General features: G+C 33.7%; 1 protein-coding gene across 3 annotated transcripts in view; it reads left to right on the top strand.

Moving 5' to 3' along the window:
* RFX3 (regulatory factor X3) overlaps window positions 1-20,312 on the top strand; it is a 128,770-nt gene that overhangs the window by 80,158 nt on the left and 28,300 nt on the right. For 2 of the 3 annotated variants that reach the window (XM_069776863.1, XM_069776861.1), the window contains exons 4-7: window positions 1,789-2,047; window positions 13,482-13,556; window positions 18,329-18,510; window positions 19,071-19,190. In XM_069776863.1, the coding sequence (XP_069632964.1) occupies window positions 1,789-2,047; window positions 13,482-13,556; window positions 18,329-18,510; window positions 19,071-19,190 (636 nt within the window). The remainder of the gene's footprint in view (window positions 1-1,788; window positions 2,048-13,481; window positions 13,557-18,328; window positions 18,511-19,070; window positions 19,191-20,312) is intronic. The other variant, XM_069776862.1, reaches the window with a different exon arrangement.

Genomic DNA, 20,312 nt, shown 5'->3' with positions numbered 1-20,312 from the left:
TTATGAAACATTTAGGATTTTAAAGCTAAAGTTTCGGAGTTTCTGAAAGTCTCTGAAGAGGAGGGGAGAAACTGTTGTGGCCATAGTTATAACAACAAAACTTCTGACTTTGGTTATTGGTAAGGTGCTGTATGTTCTTCAGTTATTTAAGAGTAATGATTGTCTGAAGCTGAAGAAGGAATCATTATCTCTGAGTCCACTGTTTACTAATTAATTAATCTTGCATAAGTTTTCATAATTAAAAAAACATAAAAACAAACAGTAAATTGCCATGGCCTTTTCTGTGTATTGATAAGAAACTAATCCCTGTCTGGATAGAGGGAAAAAAAAGCCTGACTTCAAGTTCCTGGATAGGTGTATTAATCACCAGCTTACTGCATAAAATGCAGATGCTGCTTTATTCTCTTGTGGTTTTGGACAAAAGTGTCAGAATTTTTTTGTTGAAGTCATTTAGTTGCATGGTGTTGCATGATTTTGTGTTTTGTTTGATTATAATAAATGGAGACTTATGCAGAGATTGGGCACTTCTCTGTTTTCTCTGACTCATGATACTTTTAAAATTTATTCAATTGGACTAAGTGCATCTCAGCATATGCAACTCCAAGTTAATGGAGAACTTTGAATTTCAAAATGGTGTTGCCTGTTGATTACAAGCAATACTACAGATTTTTATGCTCAAATAAGAAAAATAATGGTTGGGTAAACTGACTGATTTTTACCTTTTGACCTTTCTGTTATCATGCTTGTTTGATAAAATCAAGATACAAAGCTTAGCAGTCACGAAACAGGATAAAATTTGCAAATAGACTTTTGCAAGATGAGGAATCTGGCCTTTGAAATGATGAAAGCTATTTACTTAATAATTTTGAAATACGTTGATTTGAAGATCAAATTTAGTACATGGGAACAAATACACATTCAAAAACTATAAATAGATTATAACCTATGAAGAGTAATGATTCAAGATAAGTGATTAAGAACATGAAACATATGATAGAAGGTTTCAGTAGCTGAATAGTTTGTTAGGGTAAACTGGTTGATGAGGCAAGAATGTTTCATAGTTTAAAGTGATTTTAAAAATTTTACCGTTGCATACCTTTAACTTCTTTCATCTTTGTGACCTTTTTACAAATCATAGTTCTGGTTTGGTTTTATTTCTTAAATCCAGTTTTTTATCGTAACATGAATTCATATGCAATTTTGAATTCACTCTCTAAACATAACTGCATTTCCCAAAATACCAGTGACCTCAGATTTTCAAGCTTTAGCCAACAGCTTTAATGAATTTAAATACAATGGATAACATAGGATTCTTGAACATCGGATTATCTTGGCTGACATTTGTATGAATTGTTTGCAATTTTGCAACATGCACAGTATGCAAAATATATAACATCTGACTAAAATCCAAAATTTTATTGTCGGATTAAAAAAAAGTTAAAACAGATGGACCTTTATAAATTGCCTTGCAATATATTAATAATTGGATTAGCTCTTTCTGACTGTCTCCTCAATTTTTGTCCTACTTCCCTTCTCTCCTTCTCTTCAGGTAAGACTGACAAATTTTTCTGTAAGGTTTGGTGGATACTTTGTTTAATATTGTCACTGAATTAGTTATTTAGTGCTTTGACTTGATTAAATGTTATTCTCTGAGGAGGCAGGGGTGTTTGCCAGTCTACTTTAATATTGTTATAACTATTATACATACATTTCTAGAATTACAACATTTCCCTCAGCTAAATGAACAATACAAATCATTTCTTTTCTTTTTGTTTTCTTTTCTTGAAGCCGATCAACAACTTATCCTTACACAGAAACCCAGATGTACAGCCAAAACACTGGGGGAAATTATTTTGATACTCAAGGAAGTTCTGCACAGGTGACAACAGTGGTCTCGTCTCATAGCATGGTGGGCACTGGAGGGATTCAGATGGGTGTCACAGGAGGACAACTCATTAGCAGCTCAGGAGGGACCTATCTGATTGGCAATTCAATGGAAAATTCTGGTCATTCAGTGACTCATACAACACGGGCCTCCCCAGCAACAGTAAGTATTTCAGACTGATGCAAAATCCTTGGGACTAGTTTCTTATCACTCAGATGTTCTTGCAGACTGACATGGGTTTTGTGACAGAATGTATAGCAGTATTATGTTGTCAGAATAAGTACTATATAGTACTTTTTGTAAAATAAGTAATACATTTATACATAAAGTAAGATATAGGAGTAATAATACCGTGAAAACTTAAACATGAAGGCAGACCCTTCCCCTGACAGCTTGCAAATATTTACATTTCATAGGTTAAATTTTTGCATTCAAGTAATATCAGTGAATGCTTTGGGAATGCTCACATAATAGTTTGTCTGAGCTGAATATTTCTCAGGTTGGGAACTTAAACAGCTGCCTTTAACATTTTTTTTTTTTTTCTCAGAACATAAGAAAAACACAGTGTTGTTAACTATGTTAGATGTAAACGTTAAATAATGTAAGTTACAGATAGGTATCTGTAACTTCCCTGCATTTGTTCAGTTTGTTTGCTTGATATTAGTGTAGGTTTGGTAGCCTATTTCAAAATATTTCCAATTGTTCAGAATACTGAGATACTACCTTTTGACCCTTTGGTTTTGCTTATCTATGGTATGTCTCCAATGTCTGTTCCAGCTTAACAGCTCATTGTGAAGGTGTCTTACAATGCTATGGGAAGATGCATTCTGTTACAACTGTGATAGATAATATTCTGGACACTTAAACACAGAACTTTCCTTTAAGAGCTTACTCAATCAGCCCTTGTTTCAATTAGGAAAATGGGTTTATGCTTAGTCTAGCTTTATTGCGTAGCCCTAATGAATACTTTTACTTAATTCTTCTGGGTATTCTGGTCTGGATGTAGGGATTTGGAAGTAATGGGGAAGAGAATTGTGAAACATAGAGTAGGAAGAGTTGAAAAATATAATAAAGGAGATAAAGCATCATTAATAATACAGATTCATCAGTACTCAAAAGGGCAATGAAATTAGGGGACTTTAGGAACCAATGTAATGAGTAAAAATGTAATATTCTTCTATTTGAAACTATGATGAATGTTTATGATAGCATTGGATGATTTAGATGGTCTGATAAGATCTCTTCATTTTGATTCTTAAGGTGATTGGTATGGATAAACACAAAATTCTTGTACAATGTAAAAAATTATCGTTTCATCCAAAAACTGTGTAGTATTATTTTCTGAGAATAAAAATTGTAAAGACTCATGATTCGTGAATAGCATAAATATCAGTAACATAGTGGGAGCTTTCAGCTAGCAACAGAGAATTTTATATTTGAGTTACAAAATAAAAAAGAGCGTATATTAACATTTGCCTATATTTTACATGGCTTCAATAGAAAACCAGAGTTTCTTACTCCTCTTTCAGATTCATTTAATTAAAATGAAGACTTTAACTTGACTTTTCTGTTTTCTTTTAAAGTACTCTCTCATTTTACTTGCTTGGAAGGTATTTCATGGAATTTTTCACCTGACTTAATGACTGCCAAGCACAGGGAAAACAAATAGTTTTCTACAGGCATAAGTAAGGAATAGGTGTTCTAAGTGGAATGAAATTTGAAAAGTGATGTTTCTTTAAATACTTAAATGGCATTAATGTTCCTATGTTTTCTTAGTTGTTTTAAATTATTCTACAGTTGAATATGAATATTGTGTCTTCTAGAGATCATGCTAGTTTTCTCCTTAATCAAATAAGAACAAATGTGGTTTTGTGTTTTGCATATCATGCTATAAGTTTTGGGTTATTCACTGACAACAGAATTCAGTAGGTGGAAATGCTTAACTGAATGTGAAATGAAGTGAGGCTTAAATGCATCCAGTAAACACAAATGAAGATTATTAGACTTACTTCAAAGTTGGGTATCCTAGAATTATTTGAATGATATCAAAACTCCATGTTGTATTTTGCAAATTAAAAACCGTTTTGATTTTTTTGCCAAAATTAGGAGTAAAATTTGCCAAAGTTTAACAAAATCTAAGGTTCATACCTTCAGCAACATCTTTCTCTTGCTTCATGTGTCAATAAAACAGCCTTTTTTAGTTGCTCCAAGTAACTTCTATACTGCTGTATCAGCTTGCCTCTAAGAATAGAAAAAAGTACTGCTAATTAAGTTACAATTATGAAATTGCATTTTTAACACTAAAATAGTTTCCTCTGTTTTTTAAGGTGCTATTTATTTTGTATAGTATAGTTCTGTAACTATGACACATCAGAATATATGAATTTAGATTTTATAATTTTAGGCTCTTGTTGTGTATGGTTCAGCAGAAATATTCAAGAGTCAATTGAAACACAAAATATTCAGGTTAAAATGTAATTTTAAAGCACCAAGTCTGTTTTAATTTTACTAGAGGGTGTAATTAAACTATGCAAAATAGAGCAATGTAATATTTTATTTGGATTGCACCTTAGATAGGTGGAGCTTGTTTCACTTGTGATCCTCATTTGGTCTTTACCATCATAACTTTTTTTATCATTGTATAGAGAATTTATTGGAGTCATAAAAATAGCATGTATCCAGGCTGGTTTGCTAGTATACTACTTCCAAATTTTGTATTAGTTTGGAGAATTTTCATATGGAGACAAAGGATATAGAAATCAGTAAGACTTTACTTACTAACACATGTGGACATCACAAGCTCTTTACTTTTGCCATAGAGGAACTAGTTCTGTTTACTCTTTTCAACTGATAACTTCATTTGTTTTGTTGTTATTCACCCTCACTGATCAAATCATTACCTTCTGTAACAAGCAAATTAATTGTATTATTGATGTTATCTATTTCTGATACATCTAGCATAAGTTAAAAGGAACAAACAAACAAAAGTTTCAGGTTAAAAGTCAAATGCATAAAATAAGTCCATTTTATTAACTGTGTCTTAGATAAGTGAAACTTAAAAATCTAATTTATGTTTCACCAGCTATGCTATTTGGTTTATATAGAATTCAGTAAAACAGCCTCAGAGACTTTTTACTTTAAGGCTTTATTTTCTTTATGGTTTAATGTAATTCTGCATTCTACTTCAGGTTTAATAAAGCGCTAATATTTTGTTTGTAACATTTCATTAATTTTAATTTCTGTCAAACGTTCATACAAGAAAGCTGTCCTGCTTAAGCTTATAGCAGGCAATAGCCGTGTTTTTATAGCCAAAATATTAAGAATTGTGCACTATCAAAACTATTTCAACATATATACAGTAATGATTTATGTTAGTATGTATGAAGAAGATTTGTTAGCATTTTTACTCATTTCATTTCCATTGATTTCATTGCTTCTTTGCATTATATCCTTTGCTGGCCTATTAGCATACTTCTCTACCTACTAAAAGGATTTTTTCACTAAAACAGAAAGGCATTCAGATTATAAGACCTTCTATGTAAGATATTAGGGAGATAAATACCTTTCCAAAATTAGAATTTTCATGTGAATATATGTGGATTGGTCAAGAATAAGTTGTGATTGCATTGAACAGGAAGTGATTTACCCTAGCTAGATGTCTATTTGAAATTAATTTGTGTGTTGAAGCCTGTATGAAAGAGTCGTCTCTTTGGTTTATTGGCAGCAATCACTAAAGAAGGGGCACCTATATTTAAGAAACTAACTAGAAAATTGGATTGCCATGTTAATAATGAAATCTGAATCACCTTCCATTTTTTTTTCATATGTAAATGTCTGAGGACTGTTCTTGTGATAAAACAGGATGATCTAATCACCATATTTCATAAGATCACAAGGTTAAAAAATTCATATAGTTTCTAGTAATAAATGTGTTTTTATGCTTGTCAGCCAGTGAGAGGCTCCCATCTATTAGTCTTGTTTTCTAATAAGCTTTATGACTGATCTGCAATTTCAGTTGTCATTCATCAGTTATCACCAAGCATAGGAGGTCTCCACTCATGCTGTTGCAGAAATTTATCCTATTTCAGTGCAGATCTAAATGTGCACAAAAATAAAAGCAAAATTAATACAGATATAATGTATCACCACAAATTACTATTTCTGGTAGTAAGCACAGTGTGCAAAATTTGCTCTTAACTTTAAAGAAGGGATGTTACTTACGCAAAATGTGTCGTAATTAATGGAGGGAGAAGAATGACAAGAAGAAGTAATAATGCCCAGTGTAAATACCACATCCTGATAATATAATTTTAGTGCAAGTATTATAATTATTTTAAGAACAAAAAGTAACAAATGTTTAAGAGGTCCATTAAAGGTGGAGGGATTATCATTTGGAAAATAGTCAGAGATGAGATTTTATTTATTAATCTTTTTCTTGGTAGAGGAACCTTTTCCTCCTCCATTCCCCAACTTTTCTGGTAATTTTTATTTAGCTGGATCTATCTCAGCATTAAACAAACCACTTCTGATCAAAGCAAAGATGCATAGAGTTTTATGCTACAAAGGATTATTAGATCATTTCGTCTGACCTCTTATACTGGCAAGGCATTTACTTATGACTTCTTCAGCTGAGCACAGTGACATCTTTTGTGAAAAAAAGGCATCCATTTCCAGATACAAGAAGGCAGATAATATTTTTTTTCTTCTTTTAAATAAGTCTGAATAATAATCAATCACTACTACTGCTAAAAAACCGTTTATGTGATATGAGGTAACTGGACAGGTGGGAAGTTTAGAGGATTTGTTGATCTTGTGCCTTTATAAACCTCTGCCTCCAAGACTTTTCCTCGTGCTTTGGTTTCTCCTTCAGAGCTGTGGAGTGTCGTGGCTTCTCCCTCTCTCTTCCAGAGGTTTCAGTCTAGCAGTGTGGCCAAAAATAATGTATGTCTTTCTCTGTCCCTTTGAGTATCTTGCTGCTCCACTGTTATGTCTTGAATTGAGACTGTGCCCTTTTCACAAGACAAGGAATGTGGGGAAAAGGGAGAATGACCCTACTAAGGTCAGCCATAGCTACCCTCTCTTCATTCTGGCTTCACCTGCCTATGCTCCTGTTTCTCTTCTGATACAGTCTGGCTTCAGCTTTCAGTTATTGGTTTTTGGTGCGTTTTCTGCATAAAAGCCCTGTTGCACCTCATAGGTTGTTTCCAGTTTTGGCAATTGAATATTTACTCTGGTATTTGTGTATCAGAAATCAAGATATAGTGTTATTGGAAACTCAGTTTATTCCAATGTAACATTCCAATTACTGATTTAAAAATCTTGTGAGAAACACAACTTTTTTTTGTCATAGGGTATTAAAAATAGGTATCTTTGAATCCATGAGAAGAATTTCTTTTAATTCCTTTTATTTGAAAATGCATAAGCTGGATGCAAGATGACTTGCCACTAATGTTGTCATAACAGTCTGATTATCAGTGGCATGGAGGCATCACCTTTCTAAAGGACTGGATTTTTCTGTTTCTGATTAAATACACATTTGTTCTAAAATGGCCACTCTACCTCTCTCTAAGGCTGTCTTGCCATAAATGTTTTCAAATTTAGTTTTAATAATAATCTGAACTAAATTTTCCTTTTAGTTTCTCAGTTCTGATTTTCTGGTGTAACTCTGATGTGTTTCCATGTGTTTTTCAGTGTTAGGTGGAATGCGTATGTTCTAGAAGTCCTTATAATCAGTTTGACAAAGGCTTTTGTTTTGTTTTGTTTTCCGTGAAGTGTTTGTACTAAATATGGGGAAAACAACCACAAAGAAAAAAGGCTTAGAATCTTTTTGAAAAGGTATATAATAGAGATGAGGTATACAAATAACTGGATGATCCAGGGGAGAGATAGTGAATAAGTCAGTTTGACCTATGTTTGAGAACTTCCAGCAAGGAAGATAAACATGGGCAGCAATGTGTCATTTGAAAATTTGGGAAGGAGAAAGTAATCTGACCTAAACTCCAAACATTTTTTATTTTTCCAGCCTATAGCTGTTAGGTGTGCTTTTTCCCCCTATGTTGACTACATACATTCTTTTGTAATCACTAGAGAGAGAACACACTATATTCATTAGTCAGTGTGCATGCCTTATATACATGCAGACTACTGGAGGTATGCATTTGCAGCAGGTATTTTGACCAGTATCTGTTATGTATATTAAACCTGCATGTTATATTTACAAATTAATAAGTTTTAGGGAAAAAAAGTTTTTTTCTAAGTTTTTCAGGTTTATCAGCATTGGTTTTAAGGTCCGCATATGTAAAATACCATGCTTATTTTACATCTTTTTGTGCTCTTCTCTTTCTGCATATTTACATTTCTTTCATTCCAGCAGACTTTAAAAAGTATCTGTCTTCATAGTACTGTTTCATTCTCTTGAGCAAAATTTCATAGAACCTATTTACAGGTGCTGCTACAGCTTTGTCTGTTGTGAGGAATGCAAATCTTTTAATTCTTCCGGCTGTAAAGGCTAGACCTGAGTTCTCTGAGGGTGGTCAATACTATTTCATTTTCAAGTTTCTTTTTCCTGGGCAAGCTTGTCTGCCTAACACAACCCTCTGGCATAAGTTTTAGAAAACCGTACAATGTACATGAATATTCTGTCCTGAAAAGAAAATTGAAAGCCACTGTAAATTATGCATGCTTGTGGCATCCTAAAAGAGTGAAAGCATCACATTTTCAAAAGCCCTGAGTCCGTTTTCCTGTAGCTTCAAGTTAGTTCATGATGTGTGTATACCTTATGTAGGTAGCACAGTTGTCACAAGTACCCAGGACTTAGCTAGCTGTACCAAATTAATATTTCTTGTATAGATGCGATGAATTAGTAATTCCTTCATAATGGAGCATGTGCTGAAAGCTCCTTTAGAATGTCACTTCCTTTAAAGCCTAAAGGGGCAAACCTTTAGAAGTGAATAAAAGGCATTGTGAATGGGAGGTGCCTGCGGAGATAGAGACAGGAGCTGTCTTTTTTGAACATGATGCAACAGTCATTTGCCATTTTAAGATACCACCTAAAGTTGCCTGGTTTGCAGCTGGTGAAGGGTGGTTTGCAGATGCAAACAGATAAAGAAAATAAATTATAGGATATCCAGATTAATTGCAAAACTTCAGTGCAGAAACTTCTGCAGATTGTTTTCGTTATGTCCTGACCTCTTCAGAACAACTTACTATAAATACTTCATGTTAATAGGTTGAATCATTACTTGATTAGTTCAGTCATGAAAAAAGTACTTTCTTTCTTCCTCCCAAGAGGAAGGCAGTTCTTTTCAAAGTGGGTTTGGGATAGGTATTTGCTATGTCTATGCTATACACATCTAAGACTATTATGTGTAATTTGTTTATCTGGTAACATGTTAGTTAAGAACACTAAGGCATAAACTAGCAAGAACAGTTATTAACTTCCAAATCAGTAGATCACATAAAGACTGAACATTGTAGGATTCCAGATGCATATACTGGGATCAAACTGTTGAATTTTTTAACCCCGGGGAAATACCTTTAATCATTAGCAACTGTGTCAGACAATAAGGCAGTATTTTAGTTGGCAAACAAATTAAATTGAAGAAGAAGTCTACAGTCGTAGTTTTCATAGCTATCATGCTCTAATTTAGTGTCCGCCCATGTTTATGTTACTATACAAACCAATCATCATTCCTACCAGTAGTGTAACATTTAACATGGTTTAGTTGGAGTTGCAGTGGGAGCGATAGTGTACATTTCAATTATCAGTCAGAATGTTTTAATAAATAATGGTTTTAGTCTTGTTAAGAGAAGAATGGGAGAAATGTATGACTGATCACATATTCAAATACATGAATGTGTAATTCTTGTTGTCATTTAGCATATCAGATATATATGTAGTTAGTTGTGCCTGGAATCTCTCACTGCTTATTGCTACAAAGGCAAAGGTATCAGTCTTCCTTTTGTATTTGTGTGGTATAATTTTAAATGTTAAAATTATTTTCATATTCCTTCCACAAAATCTCATAATAAAACCCACTGCATTACCTGTGTAATTAATCTGTGTATGTGCTTAAATGCTGTTTTAAATAGAGGTGAAATTATGTTCAGTTTCTCTAGAACCTAAATAAAAGTCCCTGGCCAAAACTTAGAACTTAAAAGCTTGAAGGAACAGATCCTTCACATAAACAACTTTTAACTCAGGTAGCTGTTACTCCCTATACACACAGTACTCTGTGTCATGTAGATCATCTTGAAAACCCAAAGCTTGGAATAAAAGAATAGAATAAACCAGAATATTTCATTTGGAAGGGACCTACAGTGGTCATCTAGTCCAACTGCCTGACCAATTCTGCACTTACCAGAAGTTAAAGCATGTTATTAAGGGCATTGTCCAAATGCCTCTTAAACACGGACAAGCTTGGGGCATCAACCACCTCTCTAGGAAGCTGTTCCAGTGTTTGACCTACCTCTCGGTAAAGAAATGCATCCCAATGTCTGATCTAAACCTCCCCTGGTGCAGCTTTGAACCATTCCCATGCGTCTTATCACGGGATCCCAGGGAGAAGAGGTCAGCACCCCCCTCTCCCATTCCCCTCCTCATGAAGCTGTAGAGAGCAATGAGGCCGCCCCTCAGCCTCCTTCTTTCCAAACTAGACAAACCCAGAGTCCTTAGCCGTTCCTCACAGGAGATGCCTTCCAGCCCCTTCACCAGCTTTGTTGCCCTCCTCTGGATGCATTCAAGGACCTTCATGTGCTTCTTAAATTGTGGGGCCCAGAACTGCGCACAGTGCTCAAGGTGAGGCCACACCAATGCTGAACAGAGTGGGGCAATCAACCTCTTTTGAGCAGCTGGTTGTACTGTGTTTGATGCACCCCAGGATGGGGTTTCCCCTCTTGGCTGCCAGGGCACACTGCTGACTCCTGTTGAGCGTGTTGCCAACCAGCACCCCCAGATCCTTTCTGCAGGGCTTCTCTCCCTCCACTCCGCTCCCAGTTTATACTTGTGCCTGGCATTGCCCTGTCCCAGGTGCAGAATCCAGCATTTGGTCTTGTTAAATTTGATGCCACCGATGATTGCCCAGTGTTCCAGTCTATCCAGATCCCTCTGCAAGGCCTTCTGTCCCTTGAGACAGTCAACAGCACCTCCCAGTTTGGTATCATCAGCAAACTTGCTAATGGGGCATTCAACTCCTGCATCCGGATCATTGATAAATATATTGAACAGAACTGGCCCTAGAATTGAGCCCTGAGGAACACCAATCCAATAGAGGAAAACAAGAAGTAGCCAGAAATTTTCAGAAAGGGCAAGATTAATTATTTAATGTCTAGAAAATTTGTTTTCAGATCAAATATATTTTATGCTCAAAGATAGTTAAGAAGTGATTGTATAGTCTATGTAGGAAGGTTTCCATCATTAAAGAGATATGTATGTGTCAGATAAAGCTGAAAGTTCATTTTATCAAATTTTAGACTAGAAACAACGAACAAAATAATTAGTTGTGAGAACAATTTCTCTTGAGAAGCTTGCCCTAGTAGAATATGATGAAGACTCATCTTAAATAAAGATCACGTATCTTTCTGGCTTGATGAAGTAATTAACATGTTTTAGTGGTGACAAACACTCCTTGGCTTATGCTGTGCAGTAAAAATGAACGTGGATTCATTGTCTTCAATGGCCATACTGGTGAAATCTACTTCTAAAAGAAACTCCAGCAACAAAAATCCCCCAAATGACAAAGAAGAAACGGTTTCTTTATTTGCTCATTGCATAGCACCAAAAGGTGTTAAACCAATGTGGCTGCAAGGAATGAGTGTCATCTGCAATGCCACTTTTCTTTCTAAGTGCAATTACTACTACTTTTTTACAGGTTGGTTTTCTGAACAAACAAGGCCACAAGTTGCAGCAACAAATTGAGAGTAGTGCAGTAGCGGGAAATGAGCAGCAGGAGGTGTAACTTCAGTGCTATAGTACTGCTGTGGAATAAGCATTGTGGAACAAGTAACCTAAGATTTGGAATTAGGATTTAAATGTGTTTGCAGTCTTCATTGTTTGATTGTAGCATTATGTTAAGAAGGGGAATGCTATGGCTATGTTACGTAGTAAGTTGAGCTTCCCATGGTGATGTTTTAACCTTGTAGTTTTTATCACGTGAACATGCATTTAAAATTTGACATTTCCTGTGTGATTGAATACTTTGACCTGATAGTATTTTCCACTGAAGCAAGAACTAATCCAAATATTAAAAAAACCACATTATTGCCATGTAAAAGTATGTTTCCTTACACAGCAATTGTGTATTTTTAGTAATGTACTTTTTATAAAAAAGCTTGTATAGCTAATGTTAAACAGTTGCAAGAGAGAAACAAGTGATTCCTCACAGTTATTACGATAAAATACTTGTCAGTTGCCCTGTAAAAAAGGGAGAAGCTAATTTTATATGTACGGTAAATTCAAGTATCAGCTGTAATATTTTTCATTTTCTGCTATACAGAGAGTGAATTCATTGAATATTGATAAATTATGCCACCAAAATTATGGATAGTACTGTGATATTTGAGGTAGGATAGGGAGGGTGCCTTAAAAAATGTCTACATGGAGAATTATAAGTGTTTTTAACGTAAGTGGTGGCTTCCATTGCTTTCATTTTGGGCATTTAATGTAGCTAATTAATTGCATGCCTATTCTTACTGTGCATCCCATTGTCTTTGTCATTTTCATTGTTGTTTTTGTTCTTCTAGCTCCCCAGTTAAAGTACAGTTAGGTTCTAATTTTTTTTCTTTAATGCTGTTGTTATCAAACTGATCAAAATATCCATTGATATTAAAAAAGAAAAGAATGGGAATGGATGTGAGTGGTTTTGTACATTTGCATTTGAAGAACTACTACTTTGTCTTTTAGTAGTGCTGTGTTTTCTTTTCCTTTTAAATGGCAAAACTACTGGCAACAAATCTGCTTTTCCAAAGGCTGGATCCTGCAGTCTGTATAACTCCTGACTTTCCATTTACTTTGACAGCTGGGGATATTCAAAGGGTGCTGGCAGCAGTAAGGGTGATGTCCTGTCCCAGTGAAGCTAATGGTGGAAAACCTATTGAATTATTTGGGTTTGCTATTTGATTCTGTGATTTTAAAGAGCTGAAGTTTTGTTTCTAATTCAACTGTTATTGCAAGTTGTGCATTTCTCTTCCTGATACAGTTGGAGGGAAAACATATGGAGGCCTTTCTTAAAATTCTGTTTAGGGATTTATTTATTTTGTTATTTTATTAATGATATTTTTATTCAGTTGGGGTTTTTTTGTTTCAATGCAGCTCACCAGTAAATCTACTCATTTAACCTCCTGAGCAGGTTGGAAGGTAAAATGGACTTTGAGGCTGTGATCCTGCAGTATATATGAAAGCAAAATGCCTTTCTGACCTCATTGGGGAGGTTTGTGTTCAGTGGGACTCTGGAATGAGGCCTTTTAGTAGAACATATGCCCTAGCCAGGAATAAAGCAGGCATTTCTGTTGATCTATAAGCAATCTGTCAAAACTTCTCTGATCAGGCTTTTTTTACTATCTTGTCTTGAGTCCTTTTTTTAATGACATCTATTATCAGATTGAAATGGCGATTGAGACACTGCAAAAGTCTGATGGTCTGTCCACTCACAGAAGCTCTCTTCTCAACAGCCATGTAAGTTGTCTCTTCTTCACATACACCCTCTCTTGCTTGTTCTGCATGCTTAGCCTGCCTCTAAATGTTTGTTTTATTTTATTACTACTTTTTGCTCTTAATCTTCTCATCTTAGTTGCTTGTAATCTTCTACTACATCACCCATGGCTTTATTTTGTCAGATGAAATGTCTTTATGGTATATTGCAGAGTGTTTCCTGTTTCCTATGCTCTACACCTGTACTAAGACAAGTTAACACATTTGACTGTTTTGCAGATTATAATGTAAATGTCATGAGAGAGTTCAAATAATTCTAAATTAGCTGGCTTTTGACATTTTAAATAAAGTTGTCTACAAAGCAAATCTGTGTACCCTATATTAATTTCAGGGCATGTGAAGAGGAAGGGAAGGAACAAACAGCATGCAGATTATTTTAAGGTGTTTCTTCATTTATTCTGAATAGAGAGTTTATTATGAAATGACTTACTTAAGAATCCTAAAGATCCTTATGGTGACCTGGGGAAAAAAACGAAAGAATTATCTTAATCTGAAGTACACAAAAATGTCTTATTCAGCTGCCTTTTGCTTTCTTCTTACTCTGCAAATCTTATAGTTAAGAACTTTCTATATACAAACCTAAAAGATATTTGGGTAGAAACATGATCTCTAAATATAGTGATAAATCCATTATATGTAACTTTAAAATAAAGGAAAAAGGCCCAAAGTTAATTTTAAGCGTGTTATATAAATAATAATCTAGTCTTTCTTGAAATGTGGGTTGTTTTTGTTGGTTTTTTTTCTCTGTTGGTATCTGTGGTTTTGTATTTTGTATTTTTGCTATGTTGATGAGTTTGTATTCATCTTACCTCTTTCTTCCTTCTCAACTTTACTAATTAAATAAATTCAAATTCCTTTATTGTTTTACAGATTAAACTTAAATTTGGTTTGTGGTCCTAGTGTAAGAATATGGTGGTAGGGTCTGTCCCTCAGAAATCAAATTAAAAATGTATGTTTTAGCAGGTTTGGGTTTGGGATTTTTTCTGTATGGGTCTGGTTATGTCAAAGTCAAAACTAGAATTGTTTTGTGGAAAATTTAAACTTTTTTTTTTCTTTAGAAAATGCCAAAATTGAAAGAGGAAAATCGTATTACAGAAAGTTATACAAAATGTTATACAGAAGGACTTCCAGATTCCACCTTGGATGTTTACAAAATAATTGTTTTAAAGATAAGACAGTATCAAAATTTTATTTTAAATAATAGTAGATAATATTAGACAGATAATAACAAAATTAATATTTAAATGTCATTTTTAAAGGGACCATACCCTTTTTTGGCAAAGTGTCAGAAATTTATGTTAAGAGTTGGAACACTTGAACTGTTGATCAGTTTGTGTTTAATCCTATAATGAAGTCTAGAACCTGGGTATAAAACCAAGAATTCCAAGATAAACAGCTGTGCCCCAGTAAATTGAGTTCCACTCATTCCTGGTGCTATGCACGGTTCACAATGTGTTCCTAATAATGAGATTTGCATCCAACTGTTAAGTTTTAGCATGATATTTCTTTCTTGGCTGTGAGGCTTTTTCAAAATTATTCTGATAGAGATGTATCTTTGCCTCTGTGGAAACAAACAAAAAAGATCCCTATACATCTTTTTGTGGCAATTGTTCTTTCCTAGCCCTGGTCATTTTGGAAGAAGTTAACAATGTAGATCAAACTCACTGGACATTTTACCTATTTTTAAAGCAATGTATATTGTCTTAAACTCAAGTAAGACACTATGGAGGAATTTTAAGTATCAGTTTAATCTTTGTCTCTTTAAGCTGTTCTTGATTTTGACTTCTAATGGTTTGGTTTGGTATTTATTAAAATAAATGGGTTTAATAAGTTTTAAAATAGAATTCTAAATTGTGTGTTTACTTAGCTTTCACTTTGCAGATTCTATATTAATTTGTGGGAAAATACTAGTTTTGGGATTGGAATTTTTGCCCTATGATACCTCTGTGAGATTTTCTAGGATTTTTTTTTTTTGGCCTAAATTCATATGTGCTCATTTTAAGGAGTCTGTCATTTCTCATCTGGTTTTTTTTTTTTCTTGAATTATTTCTGCATGAGATTGACTTAATTAATTGATGGTTGAATGTTTTATAAACATTGCAGCTTAACTGGAGTCACAGTCAATTTAACAGGTCCAACTGTGTAAATATTTCATGCCTTTACCCATCTTACCCATACAGTATGGTCAGTACTATGAGTTAAAAAGCCAGGATTCAAACCCAAACAGCTCAGTTTTAGAATTATATTTCATGTTGGTAGAAAAAAATATTTTTTTAAAGTTGTTTGCAGTAGTTTTATAATGTTTGAATATAATTTTTCTTTTAAATTCATATATTAACTGCACTTTTTCTTCCAGGCTATAATCTAGCAAGTAATGACTTCAAGCCCTCGCTACTAAGTAACTCCACCCAGGAGCAAAAATTCCTATATTGCACTTATCTTCCGATTTGGTTTTTTGGTGTTGAATAATGCAAGTTATAGTTGAAATAACATTTGTTAGATATTCATATCATTAAAGAAGTGCACTTAAGGTGATGCATAATAGATTAGAAGCCATCTGGAGGAAAATAACTTTAATGCTACATACAGAAATTAATTGGAAAATAGTTATTTTTTGTTTGTCAGTCTTTTGGGATTGACAAAGTTTTTCCTTTGGGGGAAAACTGAAATGCTTCATGTTCTGTATCTGTTCTGACTATATTATAGATTTAATAATATATGACAGATGTTATATAAATGTATATAATATAAATATAGATGTAATAATAGATTTTAAATATAGGTAAAATGCAACAGATGTAGTTATCTTTGTTTCTAAGCCCAGACAGCCTTATGTCAGGTCATTAGTGAAATAACTTTAATGCATTCAGATAAAAGTTAATGTTTACAATTACACTTTTTCTTCAGCTTTATTTTGAAATGATAGATGCTCAATTTGGAAGTACTTGTGAATGTTAATAATTTAAAAATAATGATACAATAACTGATATAAAGATGATGAACTGTACTTTTTCATTTTGTCTATTTGAAATGCAAAAATTACCTGCAAACTGAGCTAAAAATTTTATGTCTTGGAAGCATTTATATCTGACTTCTGTATATTTTTCTAAAGCTTATGTTTAAGAAACATGGAAAAGTTATGGGCACGTTTTCAATAAAAAGCAAATATGAAAATGGTGTTTGAATGTTCTAGACTAAATTTTGTAGTAATGTTTTTGCATTTTTATTAGTGAATTTCTCACTGGGACAAAACCAGCTAAAAATTCAATATATCTGCTGTCATCTGGACTTTAGTACATAACACTTTTGTGATAACGAAAAAATCAAGACTGAAACATTTCATGTCTATTGTACACTAAAATATTCATGTTCTTTGCATGGTAAGTTACCCTGAACATTGATGGAACAGAATTTGTGCACTGCTCTAACAGAATAATTATACAAAGGAATAAATAACACATAGACCATGCATATCTTTTGTTGTTGCTTAATAATTTGTATTTTGGTTATACTAGTTACTGCTTTACTGGACTAAATTGAAAAATATTACACATTTGTGTGAATATCTAGCTCATCAGAGTAAGTTTGTAGCAAGTCTTGAAGTCACAACATCCTCAGTTTGCATTTTCACTGGATAATCAAATTAAATCCAGAGTTTTGGTAAGATCTCTGATCCTAGCAAGCTTGAATATTCACACTGTACTACTTTGGTATAAATACTTAGGAAAACAGAGAAATAAAATTCAAACAGAAAATTAAATTTGTGAATCATTTAAGCGATATCTAAAGGAAAATTTCAGGGAACTGAAACCATGGCAAGCACTGGGGAAAAATAAGGAAAATATTAGCATATAAAAAAACTAAAACAGCGGATTTTAAATGCGTCGTCAACCTGTATTATTTTTGATCTGTCATTCTCCTATAATGTTAACTCTAGGAGTATTAAATTGTTCTTTTTACTTTTTTAGACATTAGCAACAGCTACAGGTGTTTCATGAGTGTGCACTACTTACAAAGTCCAATGATATTACATAACAAGTCTTTTCTTGCATGTGTCTAGAATTACCTACTACAATTACATGAAAAGATTAATATTTTTCCAAGAATCTCATTCTGTTCCTCCTGGAAGTCAAAGGCAAACAGGCTACAACTGAATAGGATTGTACCCTTAATGCTTTATAGACGTACCAGTTTTTTCAACGTGATCTAGGTTGCTCTTTGACATACATGCAGTAGCTTTTTTCTTATATTTATCTGAGAGTAAAAAATATGCTATTCAGTTAAGTGTCATAATATTTTTTAACATCAGGCAAAGAAAAACAGTATAATACTCCAGGTTTACAAATACATTAACTAACTATTGTTAGTCCAAGGAGTCTGTTTTCTGCAATTTATGTGAAGTACATTCATGATTACTTTATTTATTTGCAGTACTAACAGTTTGTCTCCAAAGCGTAGGTACCTTTATCAAGTATTGGTGTGTGGTACTGAATCAAAAATATTTTAAGAAGTGGACACTTATCTGAGGTCACAAGTGCAATGAGTTCTGCTATTTCCTGGTAATTCTGAATATCCTAAAGTGCTATAGTATAGCTAGCATTTAAGCAATCTCTGTAGAAGGAATTGTTTAATAGACCTGAAGAGTGGTTTCAAAACTGCCCTAACTTAATGCTGTATGGCTAAGATATTTTTAATAAGTAATAATGATTTTTTTGTCTGTTTTATATGTAATATAGCTTCAATGGCTTTTAGACAACTATGAAACTGCAGAAGGAGTGAGCCTTCCAAGAAGCACCCTTTACAACCATTACTTACGACATTGTCAGGAGCACAAGTTGGATCCAGTCAATGCTGCCTCCTTTGGAAAACTCATACGGTCAATCTTCATGGGATTACGGACCAGAAGACTTGGAACTAGGTCTGTGTCAATGAAATCCTGAACTATAATAGAAAATACAAGTAATAATATTAGTAAGAAACTTGTCTGCTAGTTAAAAAATAAATAAAACCTGTATTTAAATATTACAGTGATTTTCTGTCAGTTGTGTCTCTTAATGTTAAAGTTTTATGCTTTTCCAGATGCCACTATACTTTTACTTCTCCTGTTTTTGACTGTATATGTGTTTACATTTTGATAAATACACTGCAGATTTTTATTAGTACAAATAAAATGTAGCTTGTTGTTTGGAAATTACTAAGAATTGTGTTTCTCCATAACTAGATAAGTTGTATTTATTTGCATTTTATTTTTCTTACTCAAGTGGATTACAAGTTAAAATGCTGGATAATATTTGTTTAAGAGAGTGAATTAATTTCCCAAAGGTGGTAAAATGACACCCATGTAAAACAGGTAAGTCAGGAGAGTCAGGCCTGATTTGTGGGTTATTATTTTCCAGTCAATGTAGATTGCAAAGTAAATGTAATGTAGATGCATAAAACTAGTGTTACTGTTCTTTTAATTCTTGCTTTTTCATAAAGAGGGAACTCCAAATATCATTACTATGGGATTCGTGTCAAGCCAGACTCTCCTCTTAATCGACTACAAGAGGACATGCAATATATGGCTATGAGACAACAGCCCATGCAGCAGAAACAGAGGTAAAGTGTGAAATGAAGATGACTACTTACTAATATTTCCAGTTCATAAAGCCTTACTTTCACTTACATGGAAAAGTTGAAATTCTAATGCAACTTTTGTTCAACTTCTCTGCTGTAAAAAATAAAAGTTTGCTAGATAACAGGTTGACATCACTGAAGTTAGGTATCAGTCAACGTGGAAAAATATTTACCTAGAAATTGTCATAAATTTGCAGAAGGTAGTAATAATAAAGTGAGATATGATATGGACAGACTCTGCTTAACTGTCTTAATTGAGTTATTAACCCACAAGCTGAAGAAAAGCTGTAAGAGTTTGAATTTCAAATTTTGCTGTTTGTTTTCATTACTATATCATTGGAGTTTATGAATAAGTTCAGTTTGGTGTTTATTTCCTCTCCCTGCGAAGAATTAATATGACCATAATGGTTTGCCTCTAAGTTGATTGAAGTATTTTCCTTCAGCATCTGTTCTTCCTGAGGATCCTGTGAAAGCTCAGAAGTATTTGAAAGCAGTGACACAGTGACCACAAAGGGCTATGCTGGTAGTGAAAGAATGTGTGAATATGCATATGAAAAAATACCTTGAACAGAAAATTTTAGGAAAAAAATGGAAATCAGTACATTTCTTTGAAATTAATTTTTATTTGACTGATGTCGCTAGCCTCCCATACTACCCTAAAATGAAATATCTAAGATGTGTAATTTCACAAAGCTCATAGGTAGAACAGTAGCATATCACACAAGACATCTCTAGAGTTATTACCCCCTAAAAATCAATTGAATGAACAGTTTGGTATAGTGTACTAAGCATATTTTGTGGCCTTGGACACAACTGGGATATGGAAAACACAACTTCAAACTTTACTTCAAACACAGGTATCACTTTAATCTGAAATTATTTTACTTTCACTTCCAGAAGTAGTTACAGCACTAAATACATATTCATGGTAAAATATATGGTCTTAACTATCTTGTGCTGGGCATAATATGGAAGCATGAGATTATCTCCAGTTATGATCACATAGGAAGTTCTTGTTACAAAAATCATTGCAGGATTATATGGTATGAAAAGGTGACAGATATTTACAAAATCTCCCAGCAAGTTTATTTTAGCCACTCAATC

Source organism: Haliaeetus albicilla, chromosome Z (genome assembly GCF_947461875.1).
Source record: "Haliaeetus albicilla chromosome Z, bHalAlb1.1, whole genome shotgun sequence".
Lineage (NCBI taxonomy): Eukaryota > Metazoa > Chordata > Aves > Accipitriformes > Accipitridae > Haliaeetus > Haliaeetus albicilla.
The sequence above is the reverse complement of the archived record's forward strand: the minus strand, read 5'-3'. Positions and strand labels throughout refer to the sequence as shown.